We start from the raw sequence: 20,401 nt of genomic DNA, 5'->3' as shown, positions 1-20,401 counted from the left end.
GGCTGTGTGTATGTGTGGTGGGTTGGCTGTTTTTTCTCCCTCTAATCTCTTTACTGTAAATTAGGATTTCAGGTTGAATGGGCGTGTGGAGTTGGAAACAAACACACACCAGTTTTTGAATTAATTAAATGAGAATCATTCTGGTGAAACGAGGCCCAGAGGATGAGTCGTGTGTTAACAGCCCCTGCAGGAACGGGCAGGTTAACCATGTCAGGGCAGCTGATTGCCTCCACAGAGTGAGGCCTTTCTGTCTGCACAGTCATCTGCACTGAGCCATTTAACTGCATTACAAATTCCCCTGATTAGATACTTGGATATGATAGAAGTACAAACTGATGTTTGATTTGCTGTTCTTGCTTTTATTATTCCCAGGAAAGTCATCCTTGGGAATGGCCTTGTTTCGTCTGGTGGAGCCAGCTGGCGGTACGATTTTCATTGATGAGGTGGATATCTGCACTATAGGTTTGGAAGACCTCAGAACCAAGCTGACTGTGATCCCCCAGGATCCTGTCCTGTTTGTAGGTACAGTAAGGTAGCTGTTTTTGATCATCGTCCATTCCTATTTTTTAGGTAGTAAAATCAGACCAGCCAGGAACTTTGTGAAGTGCCCAGAGTGGGCCTAAAGGAAGCAGCCATCCTGAGGTGCTCACAAGCACTTCTAGTACCTGTTCCTGCTGAAGCCTTAGGAAGAACTAAGGACTAGAGCCCTGGACATTGTCTGTATTTTATGTGCCACATCACAAATAAGCAAGATGCTTACACATAGGGTGAGCAGATATCCCAGTTGGCCCTGGAGAGCCCTGGTTTATGCCTGTGTCTCAGCATCCTATAAGGTTTAACACTGGCCACCCTCAAAAGTACCCAGTTAGTGAAATAAAATAAGTGGTTACCCTATGTATGTAGCCTTCCATAGGGAAGTGCACCAATTTATTCCCATTGAAGAATGAACAGAAGTTGTTCAAGTACAAGAACAGTAGGGTTGCAACTTCCATGGGGCTCAAGATCTGATGTCAAGGGATAAGGAGAAAACCATTTTCTCATTTAGTCCAGGGCAATGGCTCCTCCTCCAATGAGAAGGACATTTCTCATATTAAGCGCCATTTAGAATTATAAGAAAAATGCATTCCATGTCTTGAGATACCAGACCTACATGGGGCACACTGGGTGACGTCCTGGGAGCCACAGCTGTACCTCTTGCTTCTGAAGGTAAAGTGAATCCCCCCACCACACCCTCTCTGCCTATAATTTGCATAGGGTCAAAGGTCTTCTGCTGTCCATGGCCACTGTGAGGACCAAATGTGTCTTCCTGGGTGCCTTGCTCAGTGCTGTCTCTCCTGTCTAGGTAGTCTCTGCCCCATCACAGAGCTGTGGGGCTTTGCTCACTTGGCCTGAGATTGGTAATTTTATGTGCCATTGTCCTGGGCTAAGCACTGCTTTTGGGGCCATGAAAATCATCACACACACCACCCCTTGCTCTCTCCCACATGCTGCAGAAAACATACTCCCCCATCCTGTCCTCCTCAGAAATCTGGCTCCCTGCTCTTTCCTTTATTGCAGGTACAACTTGGATCCATTTGAGAGTCACTCAGATGAGATGCTCTGGCAGGTTCTGGAGAGGACATTCATGAGAGACACAGTAGGTCTCTGGGGTTGACCAGGATGAGTCCGTTTCCCAGCACCAGGGCCCAGATTTGGATTTGACAAGACCTGGGCCATCATTTGGCCCGGCTTATTTGCTGATGTCACATGTGTCAGGAGAATGTGATCCTTTTTTACTCTTTGTTAAAAGCAACAATAGATAATATTTTTAGGCCTCTGAAATCATCAGGACAAGAGCTCTGCATGTATGATCTCACCTCACCTGGTCCTGTCTTGACTGCAGCCTTCTGAGGTTGGAACTCCTATCCTGATTTTTAGAGGTGTAGCAATTAAGACTCAGGGAAGAAACATGTGAAGCTAGTAAGTGGCAGAATGGAGACTTGAACCCAAATGCATCTGACTCTAGAGCAGATGGGGCATCCTGCTGCTCTGCCAATAGCCTCCTTTGCTTATGGGTACATATAAGGCACAGGAAGGTGAGAGGGGGTATGGCAGGCTCCAGGAATGTTTCCTGTGAGACAGGGTCCTATCCTAGAAGAGCTGTGGGTGAGTATGGCCACCTCGGCAGCATGGAGGGGATTTTCTCCCCCAAGACTTGGTACCAAGGTGGGCATGTCCCAACATCACTGTGAGGATAAATCAGATGCTGTCGTACCTTTCCTTGATGACTAGAAAACTCCCATCCCATGTGTATTTTGTCCACAGAAATAGGAACCCTGGAAGCCATTTACACTTCATTTGTGTTTCTCTGGACCCACATGTGTACCATTTGTCCTATTTTTGTGAGGTGTCTACAGGGTTCTATGAATCATACTGTGATTTTAAATTATTAATGTCCGCCTACTCCCTGGTCCTTCCCTGGTGCCTGTTTGCAATGTTGAAATGATTGTTGTTTTGTACTTTCTCTTCCTCAGTAAAATAAAGCCAGCTGATGAATGCATGAGCGGGGCAATCAATAGAGATGATGCAGGACAATTTTATAGATCATCAGCATAAATGTGGCATTTTCTGTGTTTTATAGATAATGAAACTCCCAGAAAAATTACAGGCAGAAGTCACAGAAAATGGAGAAAACTTCTCAGTAGGGGAACGTCAGCTGCTTTGTATGGCCCGAGCACTTCTCCGTAATTCAAAAGTAAGGAAACAGCACGGAAAAATGGATTGGTCAAATTTTGGATATTTCCCGCAGCGCCACTCAATCCAGGAGGTAGAGCTATGCGTTTGTCTTTCAGCAAAGAGAGAACAATTGAGCCATTTAAAAACCGATCAGTTTCTTTTAAGACAAAGTTGTAAGGGGTAAAAATTGAAAAATAACAGTCATTTACAGCAAGAGCACCTGCCTCCTCTGGGCCTCCCCCTGGGAAGACTTGCTTAGGTATTCTCTTTGTCTCCTAAGTGCTCTGAGTATGAGAAATCTTTCTCTTGACTTTTTTTTTTTTTTTTTGCCTTGTCCCTGAACAATTCTGAAGCCTGCTAAACAATGCCCAGGACGCTAAAGAAGGCCTTCAGAATGCTAAGATATGAGAATTGTAATGTTTATATTCATTTTTCTTAGTGACTTAGTCATCCTTGGTTACTGATTTCAAGGAAGAGATTGCTGTTGCTTTAGAAATCCCATTCTCTGAACCCTGACCAAAGTGTAACCTAGCCTGTGTGTTGTGTAGACGTGCTAATGGTAGGAGAGGGAGCTGGCACCATCATGCATTCCGTGCTGACTGAGGCACTATACGCTGCTAAGTGCTTTGTGGGTTATCTTTGCATTTCATGCTCATAAGAAAGTATAACCTCCCTTTATAGAGGAGGGCACGGAACCTTTGGGGGCAGGGGTCAAGTAATTTAGTCAAGGTGAAGCAGAGGTGAGCTTAAGCCCTCTTACTTCCAAACCAGCATGGTGGTAGGCAGAATAATTCTCTCCGCCTCCAAAGATGTCTGAGTCCTGATAGCTGGAACAGGAGAATATACCACCATTTCTACGGAAAAGGGGCTTTGTAGATATGATTATGTCAAGGATTTTGAGATGGGGAGATTATCCTGGATTACCTGTGTGGGCCTAGTGCAATCATGCACGTCTGTATAAGAGGGAGGCAGGAGAGTCAGAAATAGGAGAAGCAATGTGACAATGGGAGTAGTTATTAGAGCAATACCAGGAAGGAGGTACAAGCCAAGGAACACAGGCAGCCCCGAACAGCTGCAACAGGCAAGGGAACAGTTTCTCCCTCGAGCTGGCAAAAGGGATACAGCCCTGGCAATACCTTGACTTTAGGACTTCTGGCTTCCAGAACAGCAAAGGCAATACATTTTTGTTGTTTTAAGCCTCTGAGTTTGTGCTGATTTGTTAATAGCAGTGATGGCAAACTAATATGATCACTGTTATTATAGCTCACACTGACTCTGGTTAGCACAGTAGAGAAAGCCTCCTACCACTTTGCGAGATTAGAATAAACCACTTAGAAAACAGAAATAAAGAACATACCACCTTATTCTTCCAGCCAGTCCCTCAGAAGGAGATGGAGGTGGTGTGAACTGACTTTTATTTTGCTGTTGTTGTTCTGATCTTTTGAGACGGGCCCTTAGCTCATGACTTTTCAGCCCTTCTTCTTCTTCTTCTTCTTCTTCTTCTCCTTCTTCTTTTATAATAAATAGAACTAAGATTGTGAGTTTCCCTCAGGTGCAGCTTTGGTCTAGTATGGCTTTTACCATGTGCCTTCCTCAACAGATCATTCTCCTTGATGAAGCCACCGCCTCCATGGACTCCAAGACTGACAGCCTTGTTCAGAGCACCATCAAAGATGCCTTCAAAGGCTGTACTGTATTGACCATCGCCCACCGCCTCAACACAGTTCTCAACTGTGACCTCGTCCTGGTCATGGAAAATGGGAAGGTGCAGGAAGTTGTTGGCGTCCCCTCCACAGAGGCTTCAACGGTTTGGGCTCTAGGTGAGTGGCTATTTTCTGCCAATTTCAGCTCTTTTTCTCTGACTTTCAGGTGATCGAGTTTGACAAGCCTGAAGTCCTTGCCGAGAAGCCAGATTCTGCATTTGCAATGTTACTAGCAGCAGAAAACAAAGTCCGATTGTAAAGGTCTCACATCAGCTGATTTTAGAGGAGGAGGAGGATGCTTCAGATGAGTTGGATGAGCCTACAAGAGGAGGGCCAGCTATCTCTGCAGGCATCATAATCCGTCCCACCCCTGACACACAGGCTGAGCTGGGGTGGAGGGTGGTTTCCTGCCTTACCCAAGCCATGCCTCCCAACCTCACTGGTTGGCTTGGAGCTGGTTCTGGGTGGTAAACAGAGGCAGAAGAAGCTAATGGATTAAAAAACTGCCCCCATCTCCTAAAACTCCAAGGTGCCCATCAATGAATGTGTCCCCATCAATACCACCTCAGTGCCTAAGAATGGAAACTTTCAGTGTAAGTGTAACTTTCAGTTAAATCTAATCAAACAGAATGGGAAAATGCCTAAAGACAGAATTTGTAAAAGGTTTCCTGCCTTCTCATCAAAAAGGAAAAGTGCAGAGTTTTCTCCCCATTGAACTCCTCTTCGCATCTATTTTGTGTGTGTGATAAGCAGTAACTACAAGGTCTGTAGCATGCAAGATTGATTACATTGTTTGGTGAAAAAAAATTTTTTTAAATCATATTATATGTTCTATTTGATCTATTCAAATAACGAGGGAAACAAAAGGTTGGAGTTTCTCTGTAAAGGACATTTTTATATCATCTATATTGGTCATTAAAATGCAATAGGAGATTAAACTACCCTGAAATGTTGCCTTGCAATTATTATACTGAAGATCTTACATTTTCTGTACTGTTTCCTCTCACAGACCCTCTTTGCTTTCTCCATTGACTCAGTGATAAAGCCTCACAGCATCTCCCAAATAAAAGGCTTGCTTTCCAACCTCAAGGTTTGCTATGTCAGAGGCAGGAAAGATATGTTCCCAGTAGCCCAGGAGACTGAGTGCTGTTAATTCACAGCAAGACTGAAAAGAAAAAAAAAAAAAAAAAAAAAAATTCCAAAGGGCTCTTCTTTGCCAAGGGCACACTCACAGTCTGTTTCTCTTCCCTTAGGACTGAAGGCCCCAATGATGTTTTAGTGAGGTTTTCTGGACTCACCTCCCAACTCCTAGGCTGAACTCTAAATGTGGCACAGGGCAGCGGTGGCCAGCAAAGCTCCTATTTGACATCTCCCAATTGCCTCCCCTTCTTAGTCTTGGTCACATACCTTTCCCCATCTTTACAAACATGAAGAAGGCAGTGCCTGGCATATATGAGCACTTAAGAATGAGTGGCATGAGTACATGAAGTTAATTACTTAGCTACAAAAAGGAGGAACAGAGATTGTATTTGAACCCTAGCCAGGCTGACCCCAGGGGCACTGTTCCTAACCCCCCTGCAAGAGGGACCTATAGCAGGGACAGTGATGATTTTCAGCATTACACACAGGGGAGAGTGACTCCTGGAAAGATGGCTGTTGTTTGCATGTGTAATGACATGGAATAGTCTTAGTAAGCACCCCCCTGCCAACACCCACACCTTACCGATAGTTACCGAACTATCACCAGGGAAAGACTATTTTGAATAATAGTTACCAACATTTAGCCAGTAGTCCTCAAAACACAGGCTTAGTTACTGAATCCTTGCTGTATCCCTGTGGGGTACATACTAGTGTTATATTACTGATGAGGAAACTGAAGCTCTGAGAGAGTAGAATGACCAACTCAACCCAGGCAGGCTGACTCTAAAATGTGGGTTCTTCAGTTCTACATAATATTGTTGGAAACCTGAGATTCTCCAGGTGAGAAGGAACCCAGTATTTAGTGTTGTAAAACCTCAGCATTGGTCAGCATAGACTCAGTTATGCTGTGTAACAAAGAGCCCCAGATCTCAGTGGTTTATTTCCTATTCATTTACATACCCATCATGGGTCAGCTGTGTCTTTGCTTTTTATCCTCTTTACTCTGTGGCCCAGGCTGGTAGAGCAGTCTCTGACTAGCACCTACTTCTGCTGGTAGAGGACAGAGAGACATGACAATCAGAAGTGACACATGCCACTTCACCCATGTTCCATAAACAAATCACATGGCCACTTCTGAGTTCAGTGATAAGGAGGGTATATAGTCTGCCTGCAAGGAGGGGCACGATAAGCACATGGGGAACTTGTCCCTGCAGGAAGTTGTATAATCTATCTCTTGGAAGAGGTAGCAGATATTCTGAATAACACCACAACCTACCACAGCCTGAGTATGGGTCTTGGTTTTGCTCCTAAGTGGCTATGTGATCTGGAGAAAGTAGCTTGCCCTCTCTGAGACTCCATTCTCTCATCTGTTAAATTTGGAGTTTAGACTGGGTGCTAAGGTTCTTTGCAGTCTTGACTTTAACTACAGGAGGGGAAAAAAAGGTGGATATGAAAACACTTCCTAAAGAGTAGAATTTAGACTTTCAGGGGAATTATAGTGAACCCTAGCTATAAATATTTTTGGGAAAGGTTATATTTGTAAGTTGAACAAAGTTTAACCAGGTTCTGAGTCTTCCTTAGTGCCTCCTTTGATGCTCTTTGGACATAAGAACTTCTTTGAAATGTTATTCTTGTATTATTTTGGTGGCCCAGTTCTATCTGCCTGCCTATTTAGTGATCTTCTATGAATTAGAACCTCTTGAATATTTTTTCTTAGATTCCAGAAGAGAATAAAACCACTTACAAACATTATTATAAATTAATAACAAATTGCCTGTGACATGTTTCACAGTCAGTTGTGTCCTGAAGCCAATTGTGAAATGGCTGATCTGGAACAGTGGTGGACAAACAATAGCCCTTAGGCCAATCCCAGCCTGCCACCTGTCTTTACAAATAAAGTTTTATTGGAACATGGACATTCTCATTTGTTAACGCATTACCAAGACTGCTTTCACATTCCAGTGGTAGAGCTGAGTATTTGCAACCAAACGCATGTCTCCCAAGCCAAAAATATTTACTAAACTTGGCCCTTTACAGAAAAATTTTGATCTTTCTTGTTTAGGCATTTGTGTGTGATACAATTCAGGTTAATGAGATGTGAGAGGAAGTCAGCTGGAGGTTGGGGGAGCAGGTTCTGGAAAGCATTCTTTCCCATTGCCTGGTGTGTATGTGGTGTCTGAAGCTGTGGCAGCTGTGTTGTGACCCTGGAGGAAGTGGATAGATGGACAAAGCATAGACATATCCTTGCTTACAACATTAATCTGCTGATTTACCAACCCCAACCTCACTCTACCTCTTGTCATGCCAGAGAATGCATTTTACTTATTGTTCAAGCCAACTTGAGTTGGCTTGCTGTTAGTTGCAACCAAAAACATAAACAATGCAGGAGACGGAGATGTCTTTTTTCCTAGGACATTGTTGATTCTGACCAGAAAGAGAATCTGGGTCCCTGATTCTCACCTGTCTTCTCCTACTTTAAGATGTGGCCCAAAGGAGCATTAGGTCACATCCAAGCAAGGAGGAGTTTCCAATTCGCATCTCTCCCTGAAGATTCATGCCGTATATGAATATTTCCCTCAACTTTCCTCCCTGCTGCTTAAGATCAGAAGGACTCAGAAAGAACTCACAGATTTTGTTCTTGCTATTCGAGTGAACAGATCTGAAAATGGCCCAGAATTGTCGGTAAAAATGTGAAATATTCTCTGGTAAGAATTGGAATCTCTTTAGCAAGAACAGCATGATTTAAAATGAATTGAAAAGCTCAGGAGGTCAGTTTAGGGTCAAATGGACGATCAAAGAAATCACTTTTCTTTTGGCCCTGTGTAGAAGGTCACCTCTGGGTGAGGCTAAATCGGGCACTAAAGCCTTCAAATAAATACTGATTTCCATAGAGAAGGTCTGCCTGACTTTACAATGTGCAAGTTCATGGTTCCTGCTGAAAAGCTTTCCCTCTGGTGGGACCAGCATTAAAGGGCCAGGTTGAGTCTGTTTCCAGGGTTTTTGCATGAAGCATGGTGGTAAACAGGCTGATCTTTACCCCCAGGAGCCCGTGGAACTCTAGGCTCCCTTCACCTAGCAGAAATTACACCCAAAGAAACCTAAATTTGGTTTTACGTTTCTTTAAAACATTTTTTAAATGATGTCAAAATACATATAAAATTTACCATTCTAACTATTTTCAAGTGTAAGACTCTGTGGCGTTAAGCACACTCACATTGTTTGGTTCTTTTAATGTTTCTTTTTGAGAGAGAGGGAGCACGCGAGCTACCGGGTGAGGGGCAGAGAGAGAGAGGGAGACACAAAATCTGAAGCAGGCTCCAGGCTTTGAGCTGTCAGCACAGAGCAAGACGTGGGGCCCAAACCCAGGAACTGTGAGATTATGACCTGAGCTGAAGTCAGTCGCCTAACTGACTGAGCCATCTAGGCACCCCAGCACACTCACATTTTTGTGCAGACTTCAACACCACCCATCTCCAGGACTTTTTCATCTCCCCAAACTGAAACTCTGCCCATTGAACAATAACCTCCTATTCCACCCTCCCCCAAGCCTCTGGTAACCACCATTTTGCTGTCTCTGTGAATTTGACTACTCTAGGCATGTAATATAAGTGGAATCCTATAGTATTTGTCGTCTTTGTCACTGGATGATTTCTTTTATCATAATGTCCTCAAAGGCATATGTCGGATGTTCATTCCTTTTTAAGGCCATCCTAGTAAGTGCAAAGTTGTATCTCTTTTATCTCTTTGTGGTTTTGATTTGTCCCTAATGTTTAGTGACACAGAACATCTTTTCATGTGCTTATTATCTATTATAGTAGCATGTAAAACCCTTAACAGAAGACATAGTATTCTACCACCTTGCAAAGTTCCTTCTCTAATACAGCATCTTGAATGGATATTCGAACTGTGTCAGAATCTGGACAGGAACTTTGAGAATGTAATTATTAACTTCGGGCTAAGCACCTTATGTATATCATATCATTACATCTTTAAAACAGCTCATGAGGTAGAAATGGTTCTTCCTGTTTGCTCAGGGAAATCATGCAACCTGCCCCAGGTTACCCAGATGGTAGGTAGAGGAAAGCCCAGAGCCGACTCAGTCCAATCCCTGCACTTCACAGATTAGGAAAAACTGAGGCCCACAAAGCCTAAAACTGGTCTAACACCATCCAGAGAGTGGTGAGGAAGGATTAGTATCCTAAATTCCAACTTAGTGTCATGTCTATGGCACCACATTGATTAATGCACAGACTGTTCTCAAAAAGGCCAACAGTGGCCCAGTTCTGTGACCTGAATCAGAAAAAAAATAGAAAACAACAGCTCTTTTCTCCAGGAAGCTTATAATATTACTGGGGAGATGACTTAAAAGTGCCAAAGAGAATACCATAAAATGCAGCAGCATGGAGTGTAAGGTTAGATGTGAGCTCATTCATTCTTTCTTTCTTTCATTCACTCATTCATTTACCTGATTCTTCACTCCTTTGATCCATCCTTCCATCAAGAAAAAAAAAAAAGAAGTGAATGAAGGTTGGCAGAAATGAAGATGATTCTGGAAACCAATGGCCCTTGTAGGACAAGTATGGGCCATGAAGGTGATGGGGACTGGGGATGGTGTTCCTGGTTGGGGAAATCATCCAGAGACCTGGAGATAAGGATTAGCCTCATTGAGGGAGACAGCAGGCAACTGTCTAACTAGGGCTGACAACTGTTTGGAAAATTGTCAGGTACTTCACTGTCTGAATCTCCAAACACAGTTGGAGACCACCAATGGCTTGGATACAATTGGTGATGGGAGAACAGTTTGTTGTAGAAACAATTAGGGCAGCACTGGGAAGAGGGCGTTAGCAATCATGGGAGTCTGGCCAAGGAAAAGCAGGGCTTCCACAATCCCAATGCAGCAGAGCCAATAAGCTATGGGGGACAGAAATGGGTTGGTTCTGACACATCACTCCCTTTCCCAGGGCAGGATGGGCATCTCAAGAAGAAATAGCCAGTAGAAGAAATTTGCCAGTTGGTCACATGTACCCTGCCCCCATTAGTAGGACACTCTCTTCCAGGTACGCAGGGAAAGAGACAGGAAAGCCAAGTTCTTTCTGCTGCCTCCATTTCACCTGCGTGCCTCTTTGCTTCTGCAATTGGTAAATCAGAGATCATCTGCATAGCAGGATCATTTAGGAAATGATGAGGCCACTCTGTGCAGAGAGCACATTTGTCTTGGCAACCAAAAGGATTCTTTGGGAAATGGTCATAATGGTGCTACAACACTAATCAAATTCCTCAGTTTTCTCTGATTTTGGGATTTTATTTTTTTTTATTTTTTTTTAATTTTTTTTTTCAACGTTTATTTATTTTTGGGACAGAGAGAGACAGAGCATGAACAGGGCAGGGGCAGAGAGAGAGGGAGACACAGAATCGGAAACAGGCTCCAGGCTCTGAGCCATCAGCCCAGAGCCCGACGCGGGGCTCGAACTCCCGGACCGCGAGATCGTGACCTGGCTGAAGTCGGACGCTTAACCGACTGCGCCACCCAGGCGCCCCAGATTTTGGGATTTTAGAGCCAAGTGTCTTCAAGCAAAGGCAACATGTTTACATCTAAAATGACAAACTGAGGACAGGGGCTCATGGTACAGAGAAACAAGGCTGGGCTCTAGGGTTCTAGGAAATGCTGTCGGTACTCTGCCCAGGTCCCTCCTCTCACTTGTTTGAGCATGCTTTTGGTTTATACCTTTAACTCTTCTTAAGACTGCCTTGGGCTACTGGAGCCATTCATGAGCAAAACCAGAAAAGCCTAGAAGCGAACCCATCATTTCAAGTTTCCAGGACTCCCAAATCTCTTGGGAGACCATCATCCACTCTATTCTTAGCCCAGGACCTAGGCAGTTCAGATGAGGCTGACACCACAAATTACCTCTAGAGTGAGGCTGGGACCCAGGCCAGGCTGATATGAGTCACATCTCCATGGTGCTCTGAAAGCTTTGGGGTGGGCACATAACCCAAGCTGGGCCAGTCAAGATCAAACCCTGGAAAATGAGGAGTTCTCTTTCTTGGACAACAGATCTCTTCAGCTTCAAGCTTCCAGGTGCCATTTTTTATATCACAAGGAGAGGGCCTGCCTGAGAATGAAGCCAACATAGAAGAAAGCATAGCTGACACATGGAGAAGATGTTACCATGTGTTCTGGGCATTTCTCATCTCCTGTGAGGTAGCACAGTCCCTCTTGGTGGACTTGCTGCTGATGGTCTGCCTGGGGTGCTGACCCCAGAGCTTCTTAACCCCAGAGTACCCAAATGTCCCCGCTGTGTCAGGACCATGATGTGTTGTGCCCTAAATGGGAAGAAGGCCCTCACCAGATGGCCCCACCAAGCCTGTGGGGGAAGGCTGGGAACTAGATGCTTTTCCAGACCCAGGCCTCTCCTGGACACACCTCCCCCTGCAGATCAGTCCCTGAATCATGGTCTCACAGAGGGAGGTCCTTCTGCTACCCTATCTTACAAGCATCCTGAAGCACATAAATAATAAGGCACTTATTTAGTACTTGCCATGTGCCACTGTTTCATGAGTTCTGCCTGACGACATCATTTACTTCTCATAAGAGCTCGATGAGCACATGTGCTTATTATCCACATTTTACTGAGTCACAGGAAGGCTTAGTTACTTGCCCAAGGATCTTGCATTTTTTAAGTGCCATTTAAGTCTTTAAAATGATTTTACATCTTTAATCTATTTTTATTGCCACAACAGTTTCCTGAATTAGAATTATTATCCCTCATTTAGAATTATTATTATTATTATTTTAGATGTGGGGCTCAATCTCATGACCCTGGGGTCATGATCTGAGCCAAAATCAAGAGCCAGACATTCAACTGACTGAGCCACCCTAACACCCCCAGAATTTTTTTACAAAGCACAAAAAATTGCAATAAATTGCTGATGGTCAAACTATGAGTCTTAAGTCAGAGTTCATTCACAAAATCCCAGAAGCTCAGAGCTGGCAGAGACTATTAAGGACATCCAATTCTGACTGCTCATCTAATGGAGGGGGGAAGAGGCTCAAAGGAGAGAGAGGTTTGCCTAAACCCAAATTGGGGTCTGGACTCTTAATCTCCCAGTTCTTGTATTATACTCTGTTCCTTGGAGAGTGTGTGACTCTCTCTCTCTCTCTCTCTCCCTCCCATTGTCTCTGTATCTCTATATCTCTGTTTCTCTGCCTGTATGTTTCTCTCACACATACACACACATACGGTACCAACTCCCCCTCTCAGAAAATACTCCCTTCTACCCTCACCCCGCACGCCCTACCCAGGATGTCTTCTCTCTAAATTCAGAAGGGGCAGAGGGTCTGTGCTAGTCCTGGTCCCTCTGATAAGCTAGACAGTATTTCATCTCAAACCCAAATGGCATTATTTCCCTCAGTATGTGTCCTCAGTGTCCAAGGGACTTCCAAGTTTCCCTCAATTTTTAGGGGAAAATAAGTTGAGGGGGGATGTAAGTACATAATGAAGGGACCAGCATCATTTAGTGTGGTAGGGGCTCCCATGCGACATGGCTGCTAAGAAGATTCTGATCTTCTTCTGCCCCCACAGACTGAGAATCTGGTCTTGGAGAGCCAAACAGGAGGAGGATGGAAGTGGAGCAGCCACAGCCAGCAGGCCCTGTGTGCTATCACAGCACAGAGAAGACATGAGGGAAACAGCCAAGGGGAGTCCATAGTCAGAAAGAAAAACCCACACAAATGAAAACTATCAACTGCACTTGAGCTATAATGAAGAAAGCAGATCAGCAGAGGCAAAGAAAATTCCCACTGCTAGTCTAGACTCTTCCCTTTCCCTTCCAAAAAGCTAACATGTGCGGGTTGATGGATATCTCCTAAGTCAAAGTCAGCAGCACAAGTAGAATTAATGAAGGCAATGGCATGGAAATGCATTGTATTAATATACCCAAGCAGAAAACAGATTCAAATGACTCTCATAAATGAATCCAAGCTAGGAACAGAAAGAAGATGCAGAGGACAATAGAAGGTAGGAGAGGGGTCTCAAGAAGGGGTGGGAAGACTTTGAAAATGATTACCAGAAGTTATTTATTGGAAGACCTTGGTGGCATCAACTCAAGAGATGAACTGTCTGATTAAGCTACAACATGAAAACATGGCAGTATTCAAGGTATTGACACCAAAAAATCAAGAAAGTAATGAGCATGACTCCCCAAAAGTACATGTGCAATTGTATGCAAAGTGGAGTCCATGGGGGCAGAGTTCCACAGGACATTGATGGATGAAGTGACAGAGAAGCACTGTTCATTGAGCCTCTGCCACCTGCATTAGGATGGAGCTCTTCTAATAGGGATGGTGACTGTACTGGAGAAGGTCAGGGATCAGTCAGATCTGAGCAGTGGTTAACATTTCCAAGGAAAGATGGATATAACATGAGCATTTCCTAAGACTTCAGACCTCATAATTTCCCGTGAATTTATTGTAGCCAAGACGATGGAATCTCAGGCTGGGGAGTGTGGGTTTGTGACTTTCCCTCAAAGATGCCTATTTTCTTCATCTGGTGAAGAAAAAACGATGGTGGAGATTTTAGTTTCTACCTGTAGCAGAGTCAGTGGGCTCACCAACATTCCATCATGCCTCCCCCCCCCCCCCCATTCCTGGCCCCCTTGCTATCTGGGAGAGATTTTTGCAATTCTCTTACAATTTCGGTTAACAGGTTAAATGGAAGTGACACATGTCAACATAAACTAATACATGGAAGAGCAAGTGCAGAAACCCTCTAGATATCTCTTTCACTGTTTTTGCCACATTTAAGATGGTATTCCAGATGGTGAAGCCTCCACTATCTTGGATCCTCGGGTAAGTATGTGAAGAATTTCCCCTTTCTCTTCCTTTCCTACCATAGACCTGAATAGATCAGGTGGTATGAGTGAGAAATAAATTTCTGCAATGTTAAGTAAAAGATAAACCTTTGTTGGCTTGAGATTCTGTTAGAGTGTTATGGCCTAGCATACTCTGACTAATACACTGCCTACTGGGCACCAATCGCTATCCAAATTGATACTTGCCAAAGCACTGTGACATTAGTAAGCTGTCATAGGATTCTATCATTTCAATTCGACAAGCATTCATTGAGTACCTACTAAGTTCCAGGCATTGTGGTAGGCCCTGTGACTACTGAGATGTGGAAGACCCAGGGTTTTTCCATTTGCCTGGGGAGACAAACTCATGGGCACAAAATTATGATGTAGTGGGTGAAGTTTTACTGCATTATGTTCAAAAGTACCATGAGGAAACCAGCAAGTGAAGTCCCAGAAGCTGAGGTGGGGTCAGGGTGTCAGGAATATCCTACAGAGGTGGTGTCTGAGCTGAGCTTTGGAGGAAGCAAATGGATGTATCAGGTAAAGAAGGCTCAAAGAACACTCAAGTCAGAGAATTTAAGAAGATTAGAACACTTTCCTTTTGCTTCTCTTTTGGACCAACTTACCTTTAAAATCTTCTCAGGCATTTCTCCTTCTTGACAGCCTTTCTCACCTCTGCTCCCCCTCCCTCATCACCCACCACCACACACAGAACCTCAACCCTAGGCTAGGTTGCATAGCCCTTCTCTCCGTTTCACTAACATTCCAGCTCCTGGAATTACAAAACAGCATTTTGTAATACACCACCATCTTGTCTTCTTCTCCACTGTGTTGGAACCTTGATGTCGGGTTCTGTCACTGTATTCCCAGAGCCCAACAGAGAGCTTACTCATCATACTCAAAAAAGGTTGGTTTTTTTTTTTGAAAAGTAAATAAAAACCGGAAAAGTGAACAATCCAATTAGAAACAACTCAAGGTTTCATCACAGGCCTAAGGAAATCTGGCTTCTCTCTGGCTACAAGCTCTAGGTATAATGAGGAGAAGGAGATTGGAAGGGAGGGGCTGCACAAGACAGGAGTCTAGGGACCCAGAGAAAGTATGGTCCAGCTGGGAAAAATCATCTGGGCCAGGAAAGGACTGACCTGGGAAAAATAATCTGGGCCAGGAAAGGGCCAACCTTTAAAAGCAAAAGGTGGGGGCCGGAATTCAGTGAGGTGAGGTCATGGAGGTGTCATGAGCTATTGACTTTGTTCAGTCATTAGTATGCATTGACTGTTGACCAAACAATAGCATCTCTGTTTCCTACGATTTCTAATTTCTACAGGAGCCTCTCTGGCTTTCTGGAGTTTCTGTTAGCACATGTAAGCATCTCAATGGTAAATTCCAAGTGTCACAGATGTTATTGGCAGGCTGAGGTCTAAAGATAATCCTGCATCTGGGAATCAACAGATATTTGATAAGCCCTTGCTCTGGATGAGGTGCAGGGATAGGAGTGGGGAAGACACCATGACACACTGGACCTGAGTTCTGGAGTAGTTACAGTCTTCTGGGGAAAGAGACATGTTCTACCCTGTCAATTGACTCCTCAGGGTGAGGGTGGGGTGCAGAACACCCCCAGCTAACATCAGACATCATAGTGGTCCAGGGACTAGAGCCAGGCTGGGCTGGTGCTCATGCTGGAGGCTTAGGATAGGAGAGAGCCAGAAGGGGGAAAAAGCTGTTTCCTATGGATAGCAATAACCAATACCAGGGAAGTCAGCTTCTGTGCTCAAGTTCAAGAAAGAAAGACGGGGCCAAAAATGGAAGAATTATTGAAAGTCAGAAGTCAAGAAAAGATTAAACAGTAAAAGACTAGAGGAACAGGATGAGAGGAGAAAGAAGATCCAAGACACTTAGCTGTGAACTAGGCTGAAGATCCCAATGTCCATTTTTATTGGTCTTTAGCCATAACTTTTGTGGGTGGATGGATTTATTTGTAGACTCAGTGTCTGGATGTACATCTATGTAGTGCTTTAAGCCAGGACCCACAAAACCCAGTCCCAGGGTGAGTTAGAGGTCAAGAGACACCACAATTAAGAGTAATTTTCAGGGACACCTGCATGGTTCAGTTGGTTGGGCATCTGAGTCTTGATTTCAGCTCAGGTCATGGTCGCAGGGTCATAGGATTGAGCCCTGCATCAGGCTCTGCTCTGAGCTTGGAGCCTGCTTAAGATTTTTTCTCTCTCTCTCTGTCCTTCACCTCCTGTTCAGACTCTCTCTCTCTCTCTCTTTCTCACTCTTTCTCTCTCCCCCCAAAATTAAAATTAAAATTAAAATTAAAAGAGTAATTTCAAAGCAAGTACTCCCACCTTTGATTTATAATTTTTCAGATGCAAAGGAGGGCATTGTTGACCTTTAACACATTTCTGGTTTTTTTCTCTCACCCACTTTGCTCATGTGCTATAGCACTCCAAAGTTATTATTTTCCAAGCCACCCTGAAAATTTTCAGCCTCAGTCCTGCCTCCCCAAGACCTCTTGTATTTCCCTTCTTCTCCCTTTCTACAAATTCTGCACTACTGAGTCTAAAGACCTGGCCTGCTGAGAGGTGCCCTTCTCAGATGATAGAGAGTGGGCTCAGCCAGAATGCTCATTAGTAGGTAGAGGGTCAGGGAAGACTGGGAACATTCATCTTTTAAATGTTATATCCCATTGTATATGTAACAGACCACCAAATGCCAAATGTGAAGCAATGCTTGGTGGAGGCCTAAGGATCTATGTGCAGGCTCAGACAGCATTCCTAAGTCTTCTGTGGAACATCGTGGAGATTTCCTGGGAGAGCACTGTGAAGTGTCCCAGGAAGAACATTCCAGTCCTTCTAGGGAAAAATTAGATCTCCCAGTTCATGCTAAAATTTAGAGGAAGTCTCCCTGTGCCTCTGTGATGGTCCAGATTCTAGATGTAGGTTTGACCCAGCATTTCATGCTTGATTTCCCCCCTCATTGCTTCCACATTCTCAACCAACATTATTAAATGCCTGTGCTTTGATGGTAGGGCACACCTTAGATTTTCCAACTATAAAATGATCCTATTTTATAACACTGCAGGCACCGCATGCTTGAATGCTTCTCAGTCCTGGAATCAATCCTGCTCAAGCCAAGTTGTTGAAAAAAAAAACTCCCCAGCCATTTTCCATTCATCTCAAATGTTGAATTTCCTGACATAATTAACCAATCCTGGGGTGTCTCTGCCTCTTCGTCTCACAGCTGGAGGAGATTGGTACCATTTCCTTGCAGATAGAAGCAGAGCAGGAGGGTTAGTTCCCTCACAGACAGTGAAAATATAATTTTTTCATGAATAGTGAATTTTCTAGGAATTAGCCTAATCCACAAAATGCACTTAAAGTATGAGAACAGGAATTCAAAGCAGGTCCTGTAACAACAGATGAACCTGTTTAACGACCACGTCAGCCACTTTCCAGCAGACTGGGCCTTTGAGAGGGCTCTGTCCCTGAGGAGTCCTAATCTCAGATATTTCTAGGTAGCCAAATACTATTTCTTAGCCAGCATCTTTCCTGCCTCATGCTTGCATATCAACTTCTTTCCTTGCAATAACACTGTGACAGTTGTGTGTGCTGCCCAGGAATTAGAACAGGGCTTTCCAAAGAGTATTCTCTGGAACCCTGGTCTCTAAGATGAACTGTGCAGAAAGGTTCCTCAATTCAATTCATTTGGGAAAGACCTCAGGCTATGGAGATTTACAGTGCAGATTGTGTCTTAGTTTGAGCTCGCCAAGAGCATTTACTAAGATAAAGATTCCCGATTCCTGGAAGATGCAGAACAGAATAGGAAAAGCAGTAAGGGTGAGTTAGAGAGCCAGCTACCACTGTGAACTGAAGTTAATCCCACTGGGGACCTTCGCAGCCAGACAGAACTCGGATCTGTCATCTCACCTGAGGGTGGTGCGGGAGAGCTGGGGTGGCTCCACACCACCTCCATCTCTCTTTATTTGAGGGCTCTTCCTCAGGAGTGTTCATTCCTTGGCATTTCTTACTTGCTTTGGCTGAGGAAAGTGGGCTCCAAGGATTAAACAAGGGCTTCAGGAACAGAAATGTGTGCACTGACCATGGAAATAGGGCTGGTAAGCACTGAAGGAGGGAGAGGGAAGGATATGGGTGGATGCTGATGGCGTCTGCCGAAGATTGTCAATTCATACACTGTGACAAATTTTTGACAAACCTAGCTCAAACACTTAGCAGGTAGACATATAAAACTGGAGCTGAATGTGGTGCTTCTGTTATGAGAATAGCAGACTTTTCAACCAGGGGGAAAGAAGATACTGGAGAGGTGGGGGTAGGTCTATTTTTTTTCCTGACAAGTGCCTCAGCTCTTTTTTATTATTAATCTTGGATTTTTCTTTCATGTTCTCCACCCTTCTTTTCTGGAAGCCAGTGGACAGATTTGGCTCAGTGAAAAGAAGAAGTGTAGCGGTTGGACCAGCCACCCAAAGGATGGATGAACAGTGAACTTCCCAGTCCTGGACATAGTCTAACAGTTTAAGGATTCTCTGTGTGTGTGATGGGGAGGAGGGGATATTAAGTGTGGGGACGTTTGTTAGAAGGCCAGACATTCAGACTCTTGAGTTTGTGTTGTTTTAAAGTCTTCATTTTGATTCTTCCTCCAAGATTGAAGGGCAGGAAGAGAGAGAGAGAGAGAGAGAGAGAGAGAGAGAGAGAGAGAGAAACCAGGACATTTACCTCCTATATCTTTGCTTACTTGGAATCTCTAGCATTAGCTGTGTCTCTCAGTGTCCCTTAGGCAGCCTCAGCCATTATTTGGTTTTTACTGGAAGGCTCTAACTTCTGAACTTCAGACAAAAGATGGAAGACTCAATTCTGCTCCCCATTACACATTTACCTGCTCCCCATTACACATTGTCTGTGGGGAAATCTTCCTTTTTTATAGAACTAGGGTAGGAGGTGGGTCAGGGAGGGTAATGACCTGAAGTCCTAAAGTCATGGCCTGCTGTGGCAAAGGCCATTATCTCTCTTCCCTTACCACCATGTTAGAAGTACCACAAGAAACTCAGCCTGTGCTGAGATTCTTAACCACATCTCAAGCTTCCAGATTGCTGAGGAGGTGGGGAACTTTTTGCATTCTTAATTCAGAAAGTTGTGCTTGTCTATTGATAAGAAATAATAGTTGTCTTTTGTTCAAAGAGTCAGAAAAATGGATTAGCCCCTTGAGAATATACAGATTTGGTTTAAATCAATCTTCCAAAGATGTATGGAGAACATGAAAGAAAAATCCCAGATTAATAATAAAAAAGAGCTGAGGCACTTGTCAGAAAAAAAAATTAAAGAAAACAAGGAAATCTAATTCCCCAAATCCCAGGAGCGATTGCCTTTCTGCTCTCTGTAGTATTCTGTATTCTAACAGATCAGTCCTGGGTATACAGTGTGTTTCCAGGACCCTTCTAATTCAGTTTACCCAGTGCCTTCTGATACCTCCCAGGTAAGAGATGCCCTTTTGTATTTTAATTTACCCAATGAAACAAAGTTCTGTGCTGGCCCCAGGGGAAACAAGTGCATTAGGAACTGGGGAAGGAGGCTATGCTCGTCAACTATCTGTTTGCTCCCAGATTCACTTCCTGCATTCTCTATCCCATTTGCTGTCATTGGAAACTACATTTCCCAGACTCCCTTGCTCCCTGTGTGGGGTGAGAGAAAAAGAAAAGCCAAGGTATTTCTTCCCATCTCCCTCTGCTTATTTTGGTGTCTCTGGTAGTGGCTGTGTCACCTCCACTGTTTCAGCTTCCACCAGGCAGTCCCTCCCAGATACTTCCCAGCAGCCCCTGTCAAGGTTTTAATTCCTGCCAGGAGTCCTGGCTTCTGGACTCTGTAGACCCATCTCTTCCCATTGTCCTTCCAGACCTTAGGTGATGGTGACTTGCCACTGTTGCTAATTTTGGCTCACCATACTGTCCTCTGCTTGGCATCTTGGTTCTGGCATTATCT

The 20,401-nt window shown here is 44.1% G+C and overlaps 1 protein-coding gene across 6 annotated transcripts in view; it reads left to right on the top strand.

Annotated features, from left to right (window-relative positions):
- Nucleotides 1-5,360, top strand: part of ABCC12 (ATP binding cassette subfamily C member 12) — an 85,426-nt gene extending 80,066 nt beyond the window's left edge. For 3 of the 6 annotated variants that reach the window (XM_040497939.1, XM_040497937.1, XM_040497942.1), the window contains 5 exons: nt 373-532; nt 1,558-1,636; nt 2,621-2,806; nt 4,316-4,480; nt 4,585-5,360. In XM_040497939.1, coding sequence (XP_040353873.1) covers nt 373-532; nt 1,558-1,636; nt 2,621-2,806; nt 4,316-4,480; nt 4,585-4,677 — 683 coding nt within the window. In that variant the 3' untranslated portion in view covers nt 4,678-5,360. Of the gene's footprint in view, nt 1-372; nt 533-1,557; nt 1,637-2,620; nt 2,807-4,315; nt 4,481-4,584 lie in introns of those variants that run through there. The other 3 variants (XM_040497940.1, XM_040497938.1, XM_040497941.1) reach the window with 2 other exon arrangements.
- Nucleotides 5,361-20,401: the final 15,041 nt, after the last annotated feature.

This window comes from Herpailurus yagouaroundi, unplaced genomic scaffold, assembly GCF_014898765.1.
Source record: "Herpailurus yagouaroundi ecotype Mexico unplaced genomic scaffold, PumYag 190, whole genome shotgun sequence".
Lineage (NCBI taxonomy): Eukaryota > Metazoa > Chordata > Mammalia > Carnivora > Felidae > Herpailurus > Herpailurus yagouaroundi.
The sequence above is the reverse complement of the archived record's forward strand: the minus strand, read 5'-3'. Positions and strand labels throughout refer to the sequence as shown.